Raw genomic sequence first — 19784 nt, 5'->3', positions numbered from 1 at the left:
ATTGGAAGGATCATAGTTCAAGGCTAGCCCAGGTAGAAAATTTCATGAGAATGCCTTAACTAAAAGCTAGGCACAGAGCACATGCCTGCTATCCTAGCCATAATGGGAAACCTAACACTGGTAGGATGCACCCAGGTGCACTCTTCTGGGCAGGAAAACAAGATCCTATCCCAAAAGTAACCAGCAAAAAGAAAACAAAAACAAAAACAAACCAGGGCTGGAAGTATGGACCAGCAAGCTCTGAGTTCAAGACCTGAGTTCAAATCCTAGAACCACCTTTCCTGAAGACTTGGAAAAGCCAGATGTTTCTTCTTGTACCCCGTATGACCTGATTCTATCCATCTCTCTTCCCTTTCCTATATCCCCCATTGCCTTATCTCCTCACAAACTCACACCCTAGAGCAAGCCTTCTCAGCAGCTCTGTAACACTGTCAGTGTGACACTCACTAGCACCCCGCAATAGGAATCCAGGTTTTCTCAGAGGCACTGCTCTGCCCCCACAGAGCAGGGAGGGAAATAGAAGAGCAAGGGACAGTCAGCGCAACTATTTGAGACATACCACTTCAAACATGAGCCCCACCTGAGAAATTATTTCTCAAAACAAATCACATCAAATATTTTAAAAAATCTACCACTAGTAAATCAGATAAGCAGTTATGTTCCAAATGTGATGGGTTTATTTTATTTTACTCTGATGCAAAACCAAAGATTCCACTATAGCACAGAGACCAATGTATGAAAAGGTCATGAGAAAGTGTGGGACATGCAGGGCGTGATGTGCAAACTGGAGGGTCGGGTCACTTCCTTTAACATGACACTACATTGTCGCTGAGGAACACATTTAAATTAACACTGCACAACTCAATTGAAATGTGGCACAAACATGACAACTTCCAGGCATGCCTTCAAGGACCTCCCTTAAGATGGACTTGTAATCTCTAGACTTCAGTGTAAGAAGGATTACAATTCTTTGGAAGAATAAAAAGTTCACACTTTTGAAATTTCACAGAAGAATTTTTAAGGCCAAAACATAGTGGGTTCATTTCTCTTCACTTGTAGGGACAAATCTGCTGCTTTACTCAAAAATCAACCTAGGCTTCCAGTTCAAATCCCAACCCAACCTTGTGCCCTCCTGCGTTGAAGTTCTTCCCATCGACTAACGCTGATAGGGTCAGTTTGACTCCTAGAAAGAAGAAAACACCAAAATCACTTACAGTCAGTATTATAACCAGACTAAAATTCTCTAGAAATTCTGAGTAAAGTCAATAGCTAGCACAAGCTACACTAAACCAGCAGACTGTCTAAAAAAAAAATCTCTGGTCTATAATGAGTAAAGTATCACAAAGAATTACATTTGGAGGTTAGTATTAATGAGTGGGTAGCAAACTCCAAGGCAACAGTAAGCTTATCTTGATTATATACAGGAATATTCAGACTTTCTGCCTGAAAAATCAAAACAGTCTGCTATAAAACAATCTGAGTCAAGATCCCATGGTTATTGTAAGCTGCTCTAAATTAATCTCATTATTCTTCTATCACTCTCTATCCTAATCCCCTTACATACCTGGCCGAAGAGTCTGAGTATAACCCAGTCCAATCAGGCTGGCATTATTTACTTTAGCCTAAGATTAAGAGATGGAAATAGAAAACAATCAATTTCATAATTTAAAAGTCCAAAAAACCACTATTTCACGCATAAAGTTTCCTAAGCTAAAAAGCACCTTGAGTTCAATCTAGAATTACTGAAACTGAAAACTGAATAGATAAAAGATAAATCCTAAAGCCAGGCGCCGGTGGCTCAAGCCTGTAATCCTACTCAGGAGGCTGAGATCTGAGGATCACGGTTCAAAGCCAGCCCAGGCAGGAAAGTCCGTGAGACTCTTATCTCCAATAAACCACAAAAAACCCGAAGTGGCGCTGTGGCTCAAGTGGTAGAGCGCTCGCCTTGGGCTGAAGAGCGCAAGGACAGCACCCAAGCCCAGAGTTCAAACCCCATGACCAACCAAAAAAAAAGATAAATCCTACGTCAATAAGACTGGTAGGAAAGGTAGGAACTGTGAGAATACACCTTTTAAAGTCCTTAAGTAAAATTTTAAAGCACAAACACCCTGTGTATCAAATTCTTTGAGATGCCAGTATATGACCTTTGACAGAGGAAAAAAAGGGTCCAAATCTTGGCACTGTTAGTTACTACTGGTCTTAACCTAGTTTCTAAGCCTCAGGAAATCCTGGATGAGCATTAACACTGTTCACCACATGAAGAAATTTGTGAAGATGAAATAATACATGAAAAACCTTAGCACAGTACCTGATATTTAAGGGCTCAATTCTATTAATATTAGTAAGAATCATTATAGTTATAGACATAAATAACCTAATCCCAAGAGTTTTCAAGTAAGAAAATGCTGAGGCCAAATGAATAACTTATATCATAAGGCCAGACCACAGTCAAATAAATGGGACTAGGGCTAGAACTCAACATTTTTTGCTTTAGGCATAAAAAAAACTTCAGTTATGTTAATGCTTAATGAGTTAGCTCATTAGAGTTAATAAAAAAAACATGAAACCACAACTATATCTCAACATTCATTTACAACTGGATGAAAATCTAAGAGCAGATCCAATCTGGAAGCATATTCTTACAGATAGAGAAGTTCTACAATCCAGCTTGTATTTAGCAGCAATGCCAAAACGGGTATTGTTGCTACCAGCCGTCCATGCAAGATTTATTGATGTTTCAATCTTCTCATTAACTTTCTGGTAGATGGAGCCTCCAAATTCAGTGCCATCATTCCTGTTCTCATGGAGTAAGAAACAGCCATAAATATTAGTCTGTACCATTCTTCCTTATGACAAGGAAATAAATTCTAAGGTTATTTAAACAGAGATTCCACTTTGCAACTACAGATTAAAGTAAACTTCCAGCATAAACAGCTACTAAACAAATGAAATCCCACGAAGCAACTTATAAATATCGAATTAAAAATATAAGCACTTAATTTATTTACTTGGTTCCTCTGTATAATGTAAAATTACTTAGACATGTTTTAATTATTCAGACACTTCAGGTAAATATGATCTATAGTTCTCTTTTACAGAATTAAAATACTTCAAATAGAATTCAATAAGGATTCTGCAAAAAGAGAGAAGCAAAAGTATATAAATAAGGTAATGCTGGATCTTACTAACAACATACTCTTCAACTGAGAAAGCAAATTCTTTACAATACCCAAAGGTGTTGCTATAGGATACCTCAATTACTGCTCTGAAGTATCCAATGTTTTTCCTAATAATAGCATTTCTTCCCTTTTGATACCATTGTTTATATACCACTGGGTGACTTTGCTCTAGCATCATAAATGAATTGGCACCTATCTAAAGGAGAGCAGTCTGCCAGATTTCAGAAACATACAACTTGCTCTTTGCTTCTGCTTCCTAGTATAACTACAGTGTCCAATAGGCCAAGTGATAAAATACAATTTAAAAGTTCAAGTTCACTCAGCCAACAGAATACAACCTGAGTAACTGGAACTCAGGACTGCTTAGAGGACTCTTGTAACTTCTACATGCAATAGGGATAGCTGGATTCTCACCAAAGATACCTAAAAGCCTCCACAGAATTACTGGGCATACTCCAGGAAACTCAAATCAATTTGGTGAGTGTTCTTAGTGGTCAACATGTAGAAACCACAGGAAGCAGAGTATCTCTAAAAGGTCCCTTTTATCAGGAGTAATGTATGTCCTGGGGCATTTCTAGAAATTCTAGAGCTTCCCAAAGTCTGGATAAGGCTGAGGCCAGTAACTACCAGCAGCACAATACAATGAACTCAATGCACAAGCTTTCTGATAATGCTTTGCTTTGTCAGCAAGCCAGACATCAGTGGCTCAGGCCTGTAATCCTAGCTACTTAGGAGGCTAAGATGAGAGAATTATAGTTGGAAGCCAGCCTGGGCAGGAAAGTCCAAAAGACTCTTACACCTTCAATTAACCACCAAAAACATAACAAAACAGCCAGAAATGGAGCTGTGGCTCAAGTGGTAGATTACTAATCTTGAAAAATAGTTCAGAGACAGCATCTAAGACTTGACTTCAAGCCCCATGACTGACATAAAAAATAAATAAAAAATTAAAAACCAGTAAGCACAGCAAAGCTGGATACCTACCAAAGTATATTACCATCACTCTGACATTCTGAACATGCTTATGACCAGAAATTGGGAGAAACTGCCCTGCCATACTGAATTACACTTACACATGAGTATGCAGCTGGAAGTCTGCAGCCTTGTAGCCCAGGGCAAAATTATTCTGAGACAGTTTGGATTTGGCTGTGTCAAAACTCATCTGATAGCCAGCGAGCCAACCTTCAAAACCCAACACAGCCCAGCCATAGATGGTTGGTCCAGAAAAATCTATATCCACATTACTGCCAAGACTGAAACAATCCCGTTTATAAGAGGCCTTCAATTTCCCACTCTTCTTCCTATTAAAAAAAAAAAGAACAATGAGAACAAAAATGAGTTTCTATTATAGAATCTTTATACGAAGACTCATTCTTCCATTATAAGTATTATTTTGGTAGATGGCATATATGAGTTAGCTATAAAATAAGACTAGCTCTAAAATAAGATTAAGATTAGAAGTAGATATACTATTACTATATATTCCTCACTATAAGCCCAATTAATAAGGTATCTGATAATTTCCTGAAGACATAAACTTGGAGAAACAAGATGGTCAGTGGGTACTAAGTTATAAAAGACTCGAAACATAAGTTCTAATGTTTTGTTGTATGGTAGAGACAATACAGATTATGAACTGTGTAACTCAAAAAAGCTAGAAAGAATTTGAAGGTTTTCACTACACACATGTAAAAAAGATGAATGTCGGTTGTGGGGCTTGAACTCTGGGCCTGGGCGCTGTCTCTCAGGCTCTTCAGCTCAAGACTAGAGCTCTACCACTTGAGCCACAGCGCCACTTCTGGCGTTTTTTCTTTTTGCTTATGTGGTGCTGGGGAATCGAGCCCAGGGCCTCATGCATGCAAGGCAAGCACTCTACCACTGAGCCACCTTCCCAGCCCAGCTGTGAGATTCTTTATCTCCAATTAACCACTCAGAAAACCAGAAGTGGTGCTGTGGCTCAAAGCTGAAGAGATGAGGAACAGCACCCAGGCCAGAGTTCAAGACCCACGACTGACCAAAAAAAAAAAGTTCAAGCCCTGGTACCTGACCAAAAAGAAAGAAAAGTGTGATAGAAAGAACTTGTTGTTATATAACTTGTTGTCGTTATATATATGCATTTACACACTCCATCCTTCATACAGTAGGGACTATGTCAAGACGATAGGACATGACCGATTCTCATGAGGAAACACACTGAGGGGCAGGGTGGTTTTATAAAGGCTAAAGAAGCCTCGTAGGTAACAGTGTTATATGTCCAGATTACATTCCTAAGAAACTACCTTCTCAGCAGAATACTACATCCCTCAATCTTTAGGAAACTTAGGATATTGCTATGGACGCAGATTTTCGAGATCTTAAACCTTTTATATGGTGTGCTTCTCTGGAATAGATTTATAAATTCTTGTTCATTTGTTCAATTTTCAAATGGGGGACACTCTATCGTTACATGGGTTTCAGTGTTTCTAACAGCAGTCTCCTGAGTTCTCCTACCTCTATACTTTTCATTGCAACTCTGTTATAAAACATTAAGCTCTAAGGCTTCAAAACAATTCAGGAAATAGGGCTTGGATAATTACCCTGTGTTCGGTACAAATATGGTATCAAGAGTCAGTTTCAACCCTTCAGCCAACTGAAAAACAAAGATTTAAAAAATTAATAATTAGTAATTTTCAATCTTTTGACTCAAAAAAAAAAAAAAAAGCAAATTTTAAAGTTTCCTGACTACTTCTGTAACAACATCACCAAAAAAAGAAAGAGCCACATATTAAATTACAAATAATTACCTCCAATCTTTCCCTATCCCTTTAACTCCTCCCCTCATCCTCAGACTCCTAATGATTTAAGAAGAACCCTTAAACCCAGGAGTTCTAGATTAGCCTGGGAACTCAGACCCCTCAGGTGTGTTGGGTATTTTTCCTCTCAAAAGGAAAAATGTTGAGTAACAATGGCTTATCCCTGGGAGATAAGACCTGAGAATCACAGCAAAAAGCTAGCCCAAGCAGGAAAGTTGTGACACTCTTATTTCCAATTAACCACCAAAAAGCCAAGAGTGTAGCTGGGACTCAAGTGGCAGAGCACTTGCCTTGGGTTAAAAGGTGAAGTGAGAACATAAAGCCCTGAGTTCAAGTCCCAGTAATGGCACAAAAAGAAAGGAGGTTAAAACATATACACTAAATCCTATTACAGAAAGTAACATACACTAAAGTGCAAAAAGAACAGAATTCGCCATGACAAATAATCTTGCCACCAGCACCTGGTGGCTCACACCTTTAATCAATCCTAAAGACTTAGAAGACAGAGATCTGAGGATAACAGTTCAAAGCCAGCCCAGGCAGGAAAGTCTATAATTAGACTCTTAGCTCCAGTCAACCAACAAAAAGCCAGAAGTGGAGCTGTGCCTCAAGTGGTAGAGTAGCTCTTTTGGAGCCTCCTGAGTAGCTGGATTACAGGCATGAGCCATCAGCTCCCAGCTAGCAGAAAAATATTCCTATAAAAATATTCTATAAAAAGCTCAGGGCCCCGGTGGCTCATGCTGTAATCCTAGCTACTCAGGAGGCTAAGATCTGAGGATCACAGTTCAAAGCTAGCCTGCCTGGGCAGGAAAGTCCATGAGACTTTTATCTCCAATAAACTATTCAGAAAAAGCCAGAAATGTGGCTGTGGCTCAAGTGGTAGAACGCTAACCTTGAGTAAGAGAGACTCAGGAACAGATGCCAGGCCCAGAGTTCAAGCCCCAGGACCAGCCAAAAATAAATAAATAAAAAAAGCTCAGGAACAGTATCTAGGCCCTGAGTTCAAGCTCCAGGATCAGAAGAAAATAATAATAAACTTGCTATCTCTTAATAAGACCCAACCCTTAGCCGGGCGCTGGTGGCTCACGCCTGTAATCCTAGCTACTCAAGAGGCTGAGATCTGAGGATCACGGTTCAAAGCCAGCCCGGGCAGGAAAGACTGTGAGACTCCTATCTCCAATAAACCACCAGAAAACCGGAAGTGGCGCTGTAGCTCAAGTGGTAGAGCTCTTGCCTTGAGCTGAAGAGCTGAGGGACAGCGCCCAGGCCCAGAGTTCAAGCCCTACGACCAACCAAAAAAAAAAAGACCCAACCCTTAATAAGACAACTTATTCAGGTGAACCTGTTCATTATCTACATTTGCCAAAGAGTGTACAGACATACCTTAAACAACAGTGCCCTGTACACAGTGAGCACCTGACAAGAATCTGCTAATATATTTTCTCCTTGAAAACATTAAAGAATTTTAGGAAAAATTTTCTATAGAGCCAATTTTGCAATGTTCATAAAACTAAGCTTACTATAAGCAGTTTATTTTATTCAGGAGATTTAGCTATGTAACAGAATAAACAGTGGTCAGAACAAAGATGCAATGTGCCAGCATACTCACAAAGCCTTATTTTCTAGAAACAAGACACACACACACACACACACACACACACACACACACACACACACACACACAAACACACACACACACACACACACACCGTGCGCGCGCCCCATACAGAAGAAATACAGCTAATATATAGGATTGCAAGATCTCATTCAGATTACATTTGAGGCTTATTCATCATTCAATATGTGCCAGAGATAATGAACTGTGAGTTCTAATAGTTTCTCTTACCTTATTCTCCAAAGAGATCTCTGTCCCAAGAGTATTGTCTGTGTTCCATTTTTGGGTGAAGGTAAGTCCATAGTTACAGACCTTATACTTGGTCTCTAGATTGCCTGACGCTTTCCCTGTATCAGTATATGCATGACCAGAAGTAGAAAATTCCTGGTAAGAAAAAAAAAATCACTTTAAAACAATACCACAAAATAGAAAACACTTACAAAGCAGTGTTCAAGTGCATCAGAAACTCAGAAACCAATACAATTTACTTTTCACAACAGCCCTTTCTCTACAGTACCATAGTTCCTGCTTTTTCTCTTTCTAAATATTTTAACTAGTTTTACATCTTTCTATTACTTCACTCTAAGGTTGATATTTATTTTTCCATTCACTATCACTGGATATATTTTTTTCTTTTTTTGGGGGGGAAAGGGGGTCTGGTCGTGGGGCCTGAACTCTGGGCCTGGGCGCTGTCCATCAGCTCTTCAGCTCAAGGCTAGCGCTCTACCACTTGAGCCACAGCGCCACTTCTGGCTTTTTCCTTTTTGCTTATGTGGTGCTGAGGAATTGAACCCAGGGCCTCAGGCATGCAAGGCAAGCGCTCTACCACTGAGCCACCTTTCCAGCCCTATATTTTTTCTCTAGTAGAAAAAATACATATATGTTTTTGTTGGTCGTGGGGCTTGAACTCAGGGCCAGGTCACTATCCCTGAGCTTTTCTGCCCAAGGCTAGTGCTCTACCACTGGGAGTCACAGCTCCACTTCCAGTTTTCTGGTGGGCTTTCTAATGGACTTTCCTGCCACAATTCTCAGATTACAGCCTCTTCAGTAGCTAGGATTATAGGAGTGAACCACCAGCATCCAGCTAGTAGAAAAATATTTCTATAAACAAATGTCTTTTCTAAAAAGACAAAAATACTTAAACATCTTTCTTAAGTATTTTTCTTTGATGGCCTACAGAGATGATCAGTTCTCTGTAATACATTTCACACAACTATCAGATTTAGAGATCCACAAAACCCCAAACACTATCATCTCATTCTGTTTGTTTCACTATGGATCAAACGGAGTACTTACACACACCAGGTAAGTACTGTACCATTGAGCTACATCCTCAGCCTGATGCTTTTTTTAAAACTTTAATTTTGTAGGCTGGGGCTATACCATAGTGGTACAGTGCTTGCCCACTTTGTGAAAGGTCTTGGGTTTGATCCCCAGCTCTGCAAGATAGATAAAGACAGGCAGACAGAAATTTACTGTGGAAAAATGCATTTAATATAAAGTTTACCATATTAACAACTATCAAGTATAAAGTGTCATTAAGCACTGCTTTTGTCCCAAAGCTATCTGCAAAACTTTCAACATAAGTAATTTCAGTATTTACAATGGTCTGTTTTCATAATAAAATGGAGGGTTAATTTATCCCAGTTCCCTCTACCAGCCTGTGGTCTTCTAACATGGGCCTATCAAATAGTTCCTGGAATGCCTCAAGTATATCCTTCCAATTTAAGTGTCCTTTCGGTCATATGACCATCAGCAATTAAAAATAGACCTTCTTCAAGAAGGGGGAAACAGTCAACACCTGTCACTGGTAATCTATGTCTGTCAAGGAAAAAAAAAAAACCATGTTGACTGGCCCATTTCTGAAATACTGCCAACAGCAATAAAAAGCTGCCAAACCTGAGCAGTTCTGTCTTACTGCCTACAAAATGAGCTCTCCCTTTACTAAACATCATGACCCAACTCTAGTCCACAGACAATGAAACAGTGGGAGACTGTGATCTTCTATCAACACCCTACAGAAAGCTTTCAACCAGTATCATGCTGCATACTTAGGGCAAAGCGTTACCAAAAACTGATAAAATATTAGTCATGTTTAACAGTTAACGTAATTCTTTAATGTGAAAATTTTTTTCTTTTCAGTAGCTCCAACTATCCAGTGTTGGGTATTTCTACATTTATGACAAGTATACAGATATAAATCTTCATTTTGGTATTGGGAAAACACAAAATTAAGGTGATGGAATAGGCAACATGTCTTACTTGCTATTATCATTTTTGTTCTAATTCAGTTGTGTTCTAATTTCACAATGTCATCAGGTAAAAATGCCATTTATGACATACATATGACACTTTCAGCTCTACATTAAATGTCAGTAAGCAACAAAAGCGTTACTGTCAATTAGGCAATATACAGTAAAAACACCTAGATACAATCTAAGAAATGTGAATGAATAAAATTTATTTTAAGTCAGTACCAGAAACCAAAAGCAACCACAAAAACATGCACAAAAATAGCATTTGTTCCTTACCATCTGAATGAGTATTACCATACCACAGCAGCATGATAGGGAGAGAAAATTTAGTTGATGACTTTTGTAATAAAAACTTGTAAAAATTTCAAAATCTAATCAAAATGCATATAACTTTTCAATCTTTACCAGAATTATACACATAATATGCCCACCTTCATAAGGCAGATGCATATATATGCATATATATGTATATATCTATGTATGTATGTATGTATGTATCTCCACTTATCCACTTATGCTAGAAAAACCAAGAGAATGAAAGTAACAAACTAAGGTTGTACTCTATACAATACAAAATATCAATGGAGGTTCACACGCTTTTTATCCTTCTAATTAAATTATATTAAAAAATAAAATTCACATGGTTTGAACAAGTAAATGCCAACAAAAACTGCAGCCAATAAGGAGAAATCAGAAAATAAGGTGAATTAATAAAAAATGCTCTAGCTGGGTACTGGTGGCTCACACCTGTAATCCTAGCTACTCAGGAGGCTGAGATCTGAGAATTGCAGTTCAAAGCCAGCCAAAACAAGAAAGTTCATTAGACTCTTATCTCCAATCAACCACCTGAAAACAGGAAGTGGCACTGTGGCTCAAGTGGTAGACTGCCTTTAGCTGAAGAGCTCAGGAACAGCTCCCTGGCCAGAGTTCAAACTCCACAACTGAAAAAAAATAATTTTTTAAAAAATTTTAAAAAAAATAAAAACTGCGGGCTGGGAAGGTAGCTCAGTGGTAGAGCACTTTCCTTGCATGCTCAAGGCCCTGGGTTCGATTCCTCAGTACCACATAAGAAAAAAGCCGGAAGTGGCACTGTGGCTCAAGTGGTAGAGTGCTAGCCTTAAGCTGAAGAGCTGAGGGACAGAGCCCAGGCCCAGAGTTCAGGCCCCACGACCGGACCCAAAAAAAAAAACAAATAAATAAAAATAAAAACTGCTCTATTTGCAGAGATTTTTTGAAAGGTCTATGACTGATACCTTGAAAATATGTCAACATATTCTTTACCATATTCTTTTTTTTGGGGGGGGGGAGGGGGCAGTCGTGGGGCCTGAACTTTGGGCCTGGGTACTGTCCCTCAGCTCTTCAGCTCAAAGCTAGGCTCTGCTCTGCCACTTGAGCCATAGCACCACTTTCGGCTTTTTCTGCTTATGTGGTGCTTGAGGAATCGAACCAAGGCAAGCACTCTACCACTGAGCCACCTTCCCAGCCCTCTTTACCATATTCTTAATTTCTACTAAGAAAAGAAGTTAAAAACATCAGTTTAAAAGTATAGAACAGCCAAGTGCTGATAGCTAACACCTATAATCCTAGCTACTCAGGAGGCTGAGATCTGAGAATCACAGTTCAAAGCCAGCCTGGGCAGGAAAGCCTATGAGACTCTTATCTCCAATTAACCACCAGAAAACCAGAAGTGGCACTATGGGTCAAGCGGCAGAATGCTCACCTTGAGCTGAAGAGCTCAAGGACAGCTCCCAGGCCCAATGTTCAAGCCCCATGACCAAAAACAAAACAAAAAAAAGTGTAGAACAGCCAGGCAGTGGTGGTTCATGCCTATAATACTAGCTACTCAGGAGGCTGAGATTTGATGATCCCAATTCAAAGCCAGCCCATGCAGGAAATTCCATGACACTCCAATTAAACTACCAGAAAACTGAAAGTGGTGCTTATTAGGAAACTGAATCATGAGGGTATCAGAATAAAGAAAGAGCAGAAAATGATTTCAACAGACCAGATCAAGTTTCATGAAGAGTTGAAGAGAGAAGTCATGGTGACCTGAGGGGAGTCAGGAGACATGAGGCAGGCGAGAGGGCAACAGGGGTGGAGGGGTTTAAGTAGGGTCATGGTGAGGGGGCAAGGTCACAGGGAGCTCAGGTGTTCAGAATCTCCTGAGTTTATGGTACAGATCTGGTAGATCCAGGAACTTTTAAGTCTTCTGCCCCATATGCTTCTAGAAATTCAGGTGCCTATCACCTGGGGTGGGGGTAGGGAATTAGAATTTCATGTTTAGATTAAGATTCTGGACTAGAGAATTTAGGGAAAAATCCCCTAGGGAGAAGGGTAGTCAGTGGGCCAAACCATGGAAGTAATATTGAGTTATGAGAAGAAAGCAGGTTTCTATCAGCACTCTGGCTCAAAATAGTGAAATGCTGGCCTTGAACAAAATAACTCAGAGACAGCACCAAGTTGGCCTTCAAGCTCCACAACTGACAGGGAAAAAAAAAAGTGTAGAAAATCTATATACACACATGTACAAATGTATCTTATTTTTACATTTCATTTAATCATGAGAAACATTAAAATTAATTTGATAAAAGACAAACTACATTTCTCCATGGAAAATAAAAGTTTAGTACACACACACCTACATATATGTATATACACATACATACTCATGAAATATGATAATCTTGCTTTTTATACATACTAATTGTATAAAAGGGTTTTATTGATATTCTATAACTTCTAAGAGTAATATGCAGAATATTTTTATATCACAGGCACCAATGTCTCCCCCAGAATTCAACATCATAGTCTAAAATGTGAGAGTAGGACCAAGCTGTATGGGAGGTAACATAGTGCCAAAGTCTACTGCTTCACATAGTGAATCAATGATTTTAAAGCAAGTTCCTTTAGGTTAATTACACTACATCTACCAAAAATGTATTAGGTACTCACCACTCCACTACAAGACTTGGTTCTCAGATCTATTTTGACCATGCCAAACCCTAGACACAAATACACAAAAACAAAGTAATGCACAAAATGTAACACTCCAGTTTTTTTAACTCAACAAATATGAAAATAATACATAGTACCATCACATTTACACAATATTCCTGTTCAATTCCAACTGAACTGTAACCAAGAGCAATTTTAAATCCCATCAAGGGACCGGGAAGTTGGCTCAGTGGTAGAGAAAAGGATGTGAGTATATGTATTAGGTATTTTTGTTTTCAGAATTGCTGAAATTAACACAATGATAATTATGTTTTCATTATATTAACTCCTTTTTCTATATACATAAAATTAAAAATTCTATTTTTAAACTTCAGAAATAACTAATTAAAAGATACAAAGCAGGGGCTGGGAAGGTAGCTCAGTGGTAGAGCGCTTGCCTTGCATGCCTGAGGCCCTGGGTTCGATTCCTCAGCACCACATAAGAAAAAAGCCAGAAGTGGTGCTGTGGCTCAAGTAGTAGAGTGCTAGCCTAGAGCTGAAGAGCTGAGGGACAGCGCCCAGACCCAGAGTTCAGGCCCCACGACCAGACCAAAAAAAAAAAAAAAAAAATCCCATCAAAATGAAAAAAGACATACTTTAAAGTTTTAAATAACAAATGAAAAACATTTCAAGAATGAGCCAGTAAGTGGCTTCTAACTATAATACTAGCTAAGCAGGAGGCTGAGATATAAGGAAATCTCTGTTCAAAACTAGCCAACCAGAAAGTTAGTGAGTCTCTTATCTCTAATTAACCAGCAAAAAAACTGGATGTAAAGCTGTGGTTCAAGTGCCAGCCTTGAGCAAAAAAGCTCAGGGATATCACCCAGGCTCTGAGATCAAGCACCAGTACCAGCACCAAAAAAGAATTCTGAGAATGAAAATTACCAGATGAAATATATACACAAAGTTAAAATATAATTAATATTAGTAAAAAAAAAAAAAGCCAAATGTGTACAGAAAAAAAATTAAATTTAAATCTATGAATAGATATAGTTTTATCTTTCCCTTCATGAAAACTGAAAAAAAAAATCATATGGGAAGTACTTTCATTGTCCCCAAGGCCAGCCAAAGGAGATATGTGTTATATACATATATTATTTCATGTTACAGACAAAATATGTACATATATATACATGTGTATTTGTACATAATTGCTTGTTATGCTGTAAGAGACTATATTTTTAAAGAATGAAATCTAGGGGCTGGGAAGGTGGTTCAGTGGTAGAGTGCTTGCCTTGCATGCATGAGGCCCTGGGTTCAATTCCTCAGCACCACATACACAGAAAAAGCTGGAAGTGGCACTGTGGCTCCAGTGGTAGAGCGCTAGCCTTGAGCTGAAGAGCTGAGGGACAGCACTCAGGCCCAGAGTTCAGGCCCCACGACCAGCAATAAAAAAAAGAATATGATCTAATAATCTGTTAATTATTCCTTAAGACCTGGGAAGTAGATTGTTTATTTACCCTTATTTTATTAACAGTATCCTACACACAGTAGGCCTTCAACACTAACTCTTTAGGCTAATCTGGAAATTTCCAAATGCCTACTTACCATATCCCTTGTTGAAGATATCCTTGGCAGCCTTTCCTAGGTCACAGTAAGTCGGTGTGTTACACATATCTTTTAAAGGAAAGAAAACAAAAGAATATTCATTTAGCCGGGTGCCAGTGGCTCACACCTGTAATCCTAGCTACTCAGGAGGCTGAGATGTGAGGATGGCAGTTCAAAGCTAGCCCAGGCAAGAAAGTATGAAGCCAGCCCAGGCAAAAAAGTCCATGAGACTCTTATCTCCAATAAGCTACTTTAAAAAGCCAGAAATGAGGCTGTGGCTCAAGTGGTAGAGCTAGTGCAAAAAGAAGCTCAAGGACAGCACCCAAGCCCAGAGTTCAGGGCCCAAGACTGGCAAAAACAAAAAACATTCATTCACTGCATGTCTACTCTTTGATCCTAAGAGGTACACAGTCTTTGCTTTTTCCCTGTCACTGAATTTATGCACTTAATGCAATCAGAATTCAAAGAATGCATTCTGGTCCTGGAAAAACTTTCCAGAATTTTCAAAATTAGAAGTTTTCCGATGAGAGTCAGAGGCCATCTATCTTTCTGATTAAATTCCAAAGAATGCAAAGTTCTCAGTCTGAAAGAGATGCTTTTGTTTTATAAACTTGACTTTTTTTTAATAAAATGCAAAACTTACCTTAGAAAAACCTGTCATACAGCCAAAAAGCTGTGTAAAGAGACAAAGCACAATTTTTAAGGAACCATAAAACTATGCAGCCAAACACCTCAGGGCTGGAATTGGAAACACAGTTTAATGGCAAAATGTCTGCATAATATACACTAGGGTTCAATTCTCAACACCATTAAAAAGAAGTCACATGCACAGTGCTGGTGGCTCAATACCTATACTCTTATTACTCAGGAGGTTCAGATCTGAGGATCACAATTCAAAGCCAGCCCAGGCAGGAAAGTCCGGGAGACTCTTATCTCTAACTACGAAGAAACCAGAAGTGGAGCTGTGGCTCAGTGTTAGAGCACTAGGTCTTGAGCAAAAGAGCTTAGGGACAGCCCCCAGGCCCTGATTTCAAGTCCCCTTACCAAACCAACGAACTGGGGGGGGGGGGGGGGAAGCCACACGATAGGGCTAGTTAGTTAGTGCCTGTAATCTCAGCTTTTCAGGAGGCTGAAGCAGGAGGATCAAAAATTCAAGGCCAGCTTGAGCTGCAAAAGAAGGTACTGTTTCAAAAAAAAGATTACAACTCTAATTGAAATTTTTTAATTAAAAAATTGACAACTGAATATATTTACCCAGAATATTGTCTTTCTTCGAAAACTCTTTCTAAAGTGTTGTAATTTAACCCATAAACCAGAAATAGAAAAGAGCCTACACGTATTAGACCAAAACATGGTATGAACTTAAAATTGAAAACCCAAGGTGCTTTTGCTTTGTGTCTTTATTCTGTAGTTACCCAGCTTTTTTATATTGCTAGTATGACCTTCACACCAAATTCTCCAGAGCCACCAACACTACTGAGCACAACATTCCTTCTCTGCCCTCTTTGTATAAAGGAAGGCTTTTCTTGCAGTTAGTTCTCATCTATTCCCTGTTGCAGACTCAAAAGCTGTCTAAACAATTACAGAACCACCTACAAGCAGTCCTATTAGCAGGATTTTACATACCAGAAAAATCCAGAGTTTTAGCTAGCCCTTTTGCTTAGTATTTCTGAATCATTTATCTATACAAACTATTGAAATAAATAAGCTATTTGTTTATAAAAAGTCCCAGTCTTAATCTAGACTTCTGCTAAGTTTCTATCTTCTATGATGTACTTCATTTTGAGTCTGTGCTTTACCCTGAACCTGTCACATACAGCAGACACTATGACATAAAGTTAAGAGGAAAAAGTATAATATAAAAATTACACAAATGAGCTGGATACTGGTGGCTCACAGCTATAATCCTAGCTACTCAGAGGGCTGAAATCTGAGGATCACAATTCGAAGCCAGCCTGGGCAGGAAAAGTCCATAAGACTCTTTATCTCCATCCAACCAGCAAATTTGTAAAGTAGAGCTGTGACTCAAGGAGTAGGATGCCAGCCTGAACAATAAAGCTCAGGGACAGCACCCAAGCTCTGAATTCACACTTCAGTACCAGCACATACCCTCACATAAAGTAAAAGAAAAGAGGGCGGGGGGCATAATTCAATGGTAGAGTGCTTGCTTAGTATGTGTGGGGCCTTAGGTTTGATTTTCCAGCACAGAAAATAAATCAGTAAAGGTACTAAGAGTGACACAAATGTACTAACTAAAACCATAATAAAACTTTGCAATAAGCTAAGGGGATTGCACTGTTCACCTCTAGAGCAATTATTTTACAACGTAATTGCTCAAATGATCAATTCTGGACTTTTTACATGTTCTCAGTTCAAATTTGATGTTATTGCTCCTTACGATCACAATCAATGCTGATTTCTGTTAAAACTTTGCCACAAGCCCCCAAGTTTGGTGGTCAGTATAGAGACGGAGTTAATATCTACTAAGAAGTGTTTAAAGCTTTAGTCTGGTTTTTCATACTGACAAGACACACACTGAACTATTAATAAGAATCCATATATAGATAATTCAGCATTTCGCTTTATTTTTCAAAACTAGTACAGGCCAAGTAGCTGGCTTAGTTTACTACTGATCTCACTTCTGCCCATTTCAGCCTTCCTTTTTCAGGCCCATGATACAGAGGGCAAATGCACTGCTGGTATGATCAAGCAAAAATAGAGGTGACACGAAGACGGCGTTACTCGAGAGACAAACTACAACTACACATTTCTGTTAGCTCTACAAAATGCACTTATTTGTAGACGTGCACTGTCCAATGAGCTGCACCGACCCGCGCGGTGAGGGGGGTGTAAACTAGATAACTTCACTCTACACAACCTCCCACTTGACAGTCGATAGCGAGCCCCTTTTGTTCCCAGTTTCTGCTTCACGGGTTGCTGGTCCAGCATCCTCCCGCGGGTCCCAGGGCGGCCCCGCCCGCCGCCGTCGGCCGCCCTTTCCCGTGCGGGCGGCAGGTAGGGAGGGGAGGGGAGGGGGTCTGGGCTCCGGAACTCAGCCTCCCCGGGAGCCACCCTTCCCCCGGGCCTGGCACCGGGGAAGCGGGCCTGGCCGAAGGGCAGGCCGGGTGGTAGAGCCGGAGCGGCGGCGGGACGGCTCCACCCCGACGCCGGCGAGCACAGTCCCGCAGGACCCAGCGTCCCTCGCGGGGCCGGCCCCGCGCCCCGTTAGCCTCTCCGTCCCGGCCTCGTTGGCCTACCACTGTCGGCCTCCGCCCAACTGCGGCCCACCACTCCCCGGTTCCTCCTCCGGCCCGGCCCGACGCCACCATCCTCCTCACCTACAACCCGAGGGCCCGGCCCGCTCCGCCAGGGCAACGCAGAAGGTCTTCTTCGAACCAACGCCGTCCGCGCCTGCGCGGCCTCGCTCCCCCCCGCGGCGCCTGCGCGCCCTGCCGCCCCCGAACGCGAGCGCGCCGCGGAGTCGCGGGTCCGGGCGCCTAGCTCAGCAGCCCGGCGACACTCGCCACCAACTGTCCGACTCCGCGGGCGCGTGCGCAGGAGGGTGTGGACGGGCGGGCGGTAGGGAGAGGCCTAGGGACCGCGGCTTTGCAGGGGCTCCTTCTCGCGAGATCGCCCCGAGGCACCTAGCTACAGTTGCCACGGAGAGGCGGGGTACCGCGCGAAGAGAAGATGCGACTCCTGCGCATCACACCATCCTTGATTCTCTGCAGGTCTTTATGGGAATTTCATTTCAGACTAAAATTCAAGAATATGATCCTTATTTTCCTCATCCTAAAGATGAGAAAACAAGCTTCCAGGGGGGAAAATGACGTAATCAAGATCACGAAGATATCAGTAGGTTATAATTCAAAGGAAGAAAGGAGGTGGACAAGGGAATGGCCTTTCTTTCGAGAAGAAAACCAAGTGATCAACGTAGGAGAAATTACAGAAGTAAAAACTCACTTTGGTGCCAAAATAATTAATGGCTGAGGATATTCCTGTGGTTTCAAAGTGTCACCCCATAGATTATTTACTAAAGAGAAAAGGGTAACGGTACATAAGGAAATCACCCTTAAGTGACCAAATTTAACATCACCGGAGTGGTAGAAACTGAGAAGCGCCCCACTCCAGAACAAAAGATAATGTTCTTGCCAAAGTGTGTTATTTGTCTCTATTCTTGTGGAAGCAGTCAAATTCTAATCGTGACACAAGTGTGCCCAGACTTTAAAAAAAAAAAAATGTGGCTTCACGAAAGATTAAAAGGCTAGCTTAAATGCTGGTGCCGTAATCCTAGCTATTCTGGAGGCTGAGATCTGAGGATCGTGGTTAAAACTAGGCCCCAGGCAAGAAAGTTAACTAATTTCCAGTTAACTACCAAACAAGAAAGAAGTGGAGCCCCGGTTAAAGTGGTAGAGCACTAGCCTCAAGCAAAAAAGCTCAGGACAACACCTAGGCCCAGAGAAGAAAGAAAAAAAGGAAGAGAGGGAAGGAAGGAGAAAGGGAGAGAGGGAGGGAGGGAGAAACTTTAACAAAGACTAACTTACTCAGTATTATAACAATGCAAAGTTTTCTGAAGGAGATGTATCTTGGTTAAGCAGACAAGGTCTTGTTTTTAGCAAATACACGCTGAAATATTTAGAAGTGTGTCTGCCACAAACTCTCAGATGGTCTAAAAAAGAAAAAGAATATGACAATAAATCTAGGTGGAATAGGTATGTATTCTATTCTTGCAATGTTCCAGTAAGTTCTTAAATTTTCAACATAAAAAGGGAGAGACAAATCCACATAGTCTGTGATGATCAGTATGTACAACAGGCTGCTGCTTGATTAATAGGCAAATATTTTTTCCCTGCTCTGTGTAAGGCATTTCATGATAAGACATAAGGTTAATACGCCTAGGGACACATAATGTAGTACTTGCACAAATCTGCTGAATGAGTCAGGTATCATAAGCAAAATTGAATAACCTAGTTGACTAATAAGCTTTGGAGTCAAAAGCAGATATTTGTATCTCCACTCAGCAAATTTTGTGATCTACATCTATGAAATGGAACTAAATATCTACCTCAGATGATTACATTGGATATTAAATCAAATAATGTACTCGTAGCACATATGAGTGCCTGGCATATGGAAAACATTCATTAGTTTTAAACAGATGAAAACTATTATAGGAATTAAAAGATACATAAGCAAAACCTGCACTGATTGACATGTACAGGAATATTATAGCAACAACTTCAGCTTTGGTTCATACCTGACCTTTGTTAGACATGCCAGACCATTAAAGAGTACTTTAAATAGGAATTTGCCAACATTCTTTGTCTTCTGTTTCTATAGTCTTTCTTTCTTTCTTTTTTTTTTTTTTTTGGTCTGGTGGTGGGGCCTGAACTCTGGGCCT

At 40.4% G+C, this 19784-nt stretch overlaps 1 protein-coding gene across 1 annotated transcript; it reads right to left on the bottom strand.

Annotated features, from left to right (window-relative positions):
- Positions 1-654: 654 nt before the first annotated feature.
- Vdac3 (voltage dependent anion channel 3) lies at positions 655-17855 on the bottom strand. The gene is made up of 9 exons (XM_042679467.1): positions 17722-17855; positions 14384-14452; positions 12794-12843; positions 7818-7970; positions 5756-5808; positions 4253-4480; positions 2644-2794; positions 1565-1622; positions 655-1183 (listed from the first exon to the last, which is right to left on the bottom strand). Exons 2-9 carry the CDS (start codon positions 14448-14450, stop codon positions 1092-1094), a joined length of 852 nt encoding a protein of 283 aa, XP_042535401.1. The 5' UTR covers positions 14451-14452; positions 17722-17855; the 3' UTR covers positions 655-1091.
- Between the last annotated feature and the right edge of the window lie 1929 nt (positions 17856-19784).

Source organism: Dipodomys spectabilis, unplaced genomic scaffold, assembly GCF_019054845.1.
Source record: "Dipodomys spectabilis isolate Male_0828 unplaced genomic scaffold, ASM1905484v1 ptg000052l, whole genome shotgun sequence".
Classification (NCBI taxonomy): Eukaryota; Metazoa; Chordata; class Mammalia; order Rodentia; family Heteromyidae; genus Dipodomys; species Dipodomys spectabilis.
The sequence above is the reverse complement of the archived record's forward strand: the minus strand, read 5'-3'. Positions and strand labels throughout refer to the sequence as shown.

What these genes read in the sequence shown, in the direction of transcription:
- Vdac3 (XM_042679467.1), bottom strand. Translation starts at nt 14,450, where the DNA reads ATGTGTAACACACCGACTTACTGTGACCTAGGAAAGGCTGCCAAGGAT. An exon ending in TATCTTCAACAAGGGATATG is followed by an intron (nt 12,844 to 14,383) that starts GTAAGTAGGCAT and finishes ATTTGTGTCTAG; the next exon opens with GGTTTGGCATGGTCAAAATA. An exon ending in CCAAGTCTTGTAGTGGAGTG is followed by an intron (nt 7,971 to 12,793) that starts GTGAGTACCTAA and finishes TTTTCTTACCAG; the next exon opens with GAATTTTCTACTTCTGGTCA.